At 35.6% G+C, this 4,668-nt stretch overlaps 1 protein-coding gene across 1 annotated transcript; it reads left to right on the forward strand.

Moving 5' to 3' along the window:
- The first annotated feature begins 602 nt into the window (after nt 1-602).
- On the forward strand, nt 603-2,030 carry LOC149146748 (protein DUF642 L-GALACTONO-1,4-LACTONE-RESPONSIVE GENE 2-like). Its single transcript, XM_089452850.1, has 4 exons — nt 603-688; nt 914-1,395; nt 1,774-1,858; nt 1,964-2,030. Exons 1-4 carry the CDS (start codon nt 603-605, stop codon nt 2,028-2,030), a joined length of 720 nt encoding a protein of 239 aa, XP_089308976.1.
- Nucleotides 2,031-4,668: the final 2,638 nt, after the last annotated feature.

The raw sequence follows: 4,668 nt of genomic DNA on the forward strand, positions 1-4,668 counted from the left end.
GTAAATGGCTTATGTAATTACATTGACTTATGTTATAAAATGTAAATTAATTTTAATATAAATTAGTTAATTACTATATATAATATATATATAATTAAATTAATTAAATTAAAATTAATGGTATGTTAATTATATTAGTATTAATTAATAAATAATATAGTTATAATTAATTAGGCCGATAGGCCTTCCTATGCATCAATTTTTCGTCAACACTTTCATCGTGTTCCGTTCGATCAAGTGAGACACTTTCAACCGTTGATCTGAACCAGAAAAAGAAACAACAGAAAATCAAGAAAGCAAAAAAGCTTACAAGAAAAGATTCTATGAAAAAAATCAAAAAAACCCACCCTTTTTCCTATGGAAAAATCATCAATCCCATGTCTTTCCGCCATGAAGCACTATCATTTCCTATTATGGAACTGTATGAACATGTTACGAACAGAGGCAACTATAGCGCCATAAACAAGCTCGCCCTCTGTCAAAGCGTCCTTTAAACACCATACTCCCACATTCGATTCCGCTCCGCAGTTTTCTTGCAATCGACAACATACCGGCTGTAGCCGCTGTGTAATAACCCTTAGATATTCAGATTTCAACCAAAAATGGCTCTAAGCAGTGCTGCGGCGGATACGGATGGATCGGTTCATTCAAATTTTGCTTTAAGATATGTTCAGGGATCGTTGCCTCGGTACGTCTTCCTTCCTTCCTTCACCCCCATTCTACTGCTTTGCTTTTTCCAAGGATCTTTTTAATTCCACTGGAAAATAATGGGTGCATTGCCATCTGTCTAGTCTGGTTTGAATGTGTGTGTTCTCAAGTTTCGAATGCATGGAGACTTTGAGTTTGCCCCCAACTCGAAAGACATGAAAGGCACGGTCGTCCTAGGATGAGACTCGATACCAAAGTGGCACAGCAAAGTATTCGTTGAATACATAACTTCTGGACACCAACAGCGTGATATGTTAGTGGCCATACCCGAAGGGGCGCATGCTGTGAGGCTGGGAAACGAGGCATCCATCAGCCAGGGGATCAAGCTCAAGCGGGGCTCATATTACTCCCTTACATTTAGTGCTGCGCGGACCTGTGGACAGTCTGAGAGGTTGAATGTTTCCGTTCCTCCATTCTCGGGAAACATATCCATCCAGACAGTTTACAGTATCAACTGTTGGGATGCCTATGCTTGGGCATTTAACGCTCCCTCTGATTTAGTTGATGTCATTCTTCACAACCCTGGCGTCGAAGAAGATCCGGCTTGTGGACCTGTCCTGGACGCAGTGGCCATCAAGGAGATGGTTCCCCCGAAGTTCACAGAATTTAATCCAGCTTGGCTTCTTGATTTCTTGCATCGATGGTTTCTTGATTTAGTGCTTTCTTGGTCTCTTGATTTTTATTTTGGTGAGGTTCCAACTTCCCCCTAAGTTCACAGAATGTAATCTAGCCTGGCTTCTTGATTTCTTGCTTTGCTGGTTTCTTGATTTAGTGCTTTCTTGGTTTTCATTTTGGAGATGGTTCCCCCAAAGTTCACACAGGCTTGGCTTCGTGATTTCTTGATTCGCTGGTTTCTTGATTTAGTGTTGTCTCGTTTTATTTATTTTGATTTTGTGCAAGGAATCTGATTAAGAATGGAGAAATTTGTGTTGCAGGTTTGATGGGAGAAATTTGCCCGATATTTTGAAGTAGAGCTGAAAGAAGTTAAACTGAAAGAGGGCTACTATGTGATGGATCTCATCAAAGCTGTTGAGATGGTTGACGAGAACACTATTTGTGTGGCAGCCATTTTGGGTTCTACTTACAATGGCGAGTTTGAAAATGTCAAGTTGTTGAACTATCTCCTCCTACAAAAAAACAAGGAAACGAGGTGAGCCATCAAATCTCCTTCGATTTACCTGCTCATTGAATAGCACTGACCAGGCTGAAAATTGTGATTGTGGTCATGACCGTTTATTGCGCCTGATGGTTGCAGGTGGAACATAGCCATACATGTGGACGCGGCCAGCAGCGGATTTTTTTGTTATACATTACAGGGATGATTGATTTCTAAGCATGGGAATCTTTCTATTATTACTCGGTATTGTTTCCGTTTACGGGTTGGGCTGCATGCATGCCAGCTATTATTATTAGAGCTTGATTTTTTTCTAATTTAATTTCATCATTGTATGAGTGGTGAAAAGTAGGGAACAAAACAGCGCAGCACTCCCAATTTGATATTTGTTATTCATTACATTGCATTGCAGTTTCGTTCATTGTCAGTGTCCCATTTCATGGCATTGTTCATATTATTCAGTCTCACCTGATTTAATTCTTAAAATTTGTTGAAATGCTCTTAATGCTACAAAGCCAAATGTTGTGAACATGTTGACTTTATCCGTTTTTTTAACTTACAGTAATTTTACGCTAAAAAGAGATGTAAATTCTTATAGTTATTACATTCCATGATCTCGGCGGTTCCACGCCCGTATCTTCGTTGTTTAGATCTTTTTATTTTGAGTGTTGTGGTTAATTTATGGGTAATCAATTTCAAAAGGGTGCGAGTTTATAAGAGCATCTTAGTAGCCCATATTTAAACTCATGATCTTCTTATACTGCCTAATAATTCACTTGGACCAACATCTCTTCTAGAGAAATTCAACAATTCTAATCTAATAATCTTATCGGCCTCTCTTTGTACCTTTTGGGACAATGGCTAGTTAATAATATTATTAATTAGATAAATAATTAAAATCTAATTTAGGATTAGAATTTAATTAAAAAAATCTGATTTTTTAGCCCAGCAAAAATTCTAGAATTCTGGCAGATTTGACTCATCAATTTTGGAGGTTCATAGAATGAGTTTTACTTGGCCAAATGAGGCCGAGGACGGCTCATTGGAAAGATAAAATCAAGGAAAACGTTTCTGAGGATGTTTCACTAATAGATTTGGTCATTTATTGGGTCTAAAATCCAGCAGAAGACCAAGCTATGAATTTTGAATAAAACTTATTTTCCTGAGTTTTATTTTCTGTATTTTCATTTGCTCAAGCCTCTTTTGAATGAAAATTCATTCGTCAATAATATCCTTGGCCAATTAAATCATCACAGGCATTAATAAAAAGCATGGATTTCCTTTTCAATTATTTATTTAATTAAATATGATTAGATTTGTCTTAATTCCATATTTGGCATTTTGATTTTATTTTTGCATTTTAATTTTGTTTTGATTTGATTTTGTAGGAAAACAATTGAATAGATGAAGAGAAAAGAATCTCAATCAATGAGAAGACTCCAACAATTTAAGAATGGAATTTTGAGCAAATAAAATTGATTGAACAAATTTCTTCTTCATCAAACTTTCCTACTTTGTAAATATTATAAATAACAGATTGCAAAATGTAATAAGGGCTGCTCTCCTCTGCACTTCTGGACTTCTAAAAAACACTTATCTAATAGGAATTTAGAGTTGTAGGAGGGAGGAGAGAAAATCTCAAATCTGGGGATTATTGAGGATTTTTCTTTTGCATCTTGAATTATGTATGATGGGCAGAGTTTGCACTATTGTGGCTCTAGTTTTGAAAGCAGAAGTTCAAACAATGTAAAGCATTGTTGGAGACCATGGCCAGAGAAATGGATTCAATAAATTGGTATTTCTAATACCACTATTTAAGATACTATTTTCATTTTATGATAACATGAATGTGTCATTTTGTTCATGTTTGTGCACTTTTGTCGATATGGGTAATTTGTCTCAATGTTGTTATTATTTATCTCTGCTCTTATGGATTAAATTCTGATTTCTGAGTAACTATTTACTCAAAAAACTGTCTTATAAAGCTTATTTATTAAATAGTGATGTGTTGTGAATATTTTCCACATATTATTGTTTAATTATTGGATTTACTGATTTGACAATCAATATCATTTTTGTGAACTACTCCTGAGTGTTGTTGGTTGATTATTTTAGTTAAGAGGTCTCAATCAGATGTGTTTCGGTATTCACAAATGTCAGTTAATTGAACTACTTCATTAGCTTGATATTAATTAAAATCCAAACATATTTAAATCCCTATCATTTAATTATCTTGCTCTCAGTTGGGTTAGATCTATATCTTTTTAATTGAGATAGGATTATAATGAGTTTCTTTTGCTTGCATTATACTATAAGTTTGCATTTAGATGAAGTTCTACAATTTTTAAGTCCTCTTCTCAAACAGGCAAAATTTTATTTGTGGTTTAGCTGAACCCAAATCAGCTTAAGGGTCATTCTCTTGCCTGATCAACAAGAAGAATTGATCTGATATCCTTGTCTATTGGTAGTTAAAGATACATCGTAAACCAATAGCGATAAGGAAAAGGTAACTGGACCTAGTTAAACCAGTCAGAGCCACTACTCCAAACGGAAAAAGAGCTGCTTTAAGGTCCGGAACAGGTGGTTATCCCCCAATGTTGAGGTAGACATTTTTGGCCCTCAACATTTTTGGCGCTAGAAGGAGAGCCTGAAACTTGTTGTCTATTGGAGTCCTTGAATTTCGACATTTTGTTTAATTACGATGGTTCCTCCCAAACTTCCAATTTGGAGTTGTATCCATGGACATGCATCTTTCAATAATCCATCGGAAGTGGTAAGACTCTTGTCTCAGGTAAAGTTTAATGGTAAGAAAAATTCTTCTACTTTTTATCATGTCTTTCAATTTA

The sequence above is a fragment of the Pinus tabuliformis genome, chromosome X (genome assembly GCF_031772625.1).
Source record: "Pinus tabuliformis cultivar Carrire ecotype Pingquan chromosome X, CPIR1, whole genome shotgun sequence".
In the NCBI taxonomy this organism is placed as follows: domain Eukaryota; kingdom Viridiplantae; phylum Streptophyta; class Pinopsida; order Pinales; family Pinaceae; genus Pinus; species Pinus tabuliformis.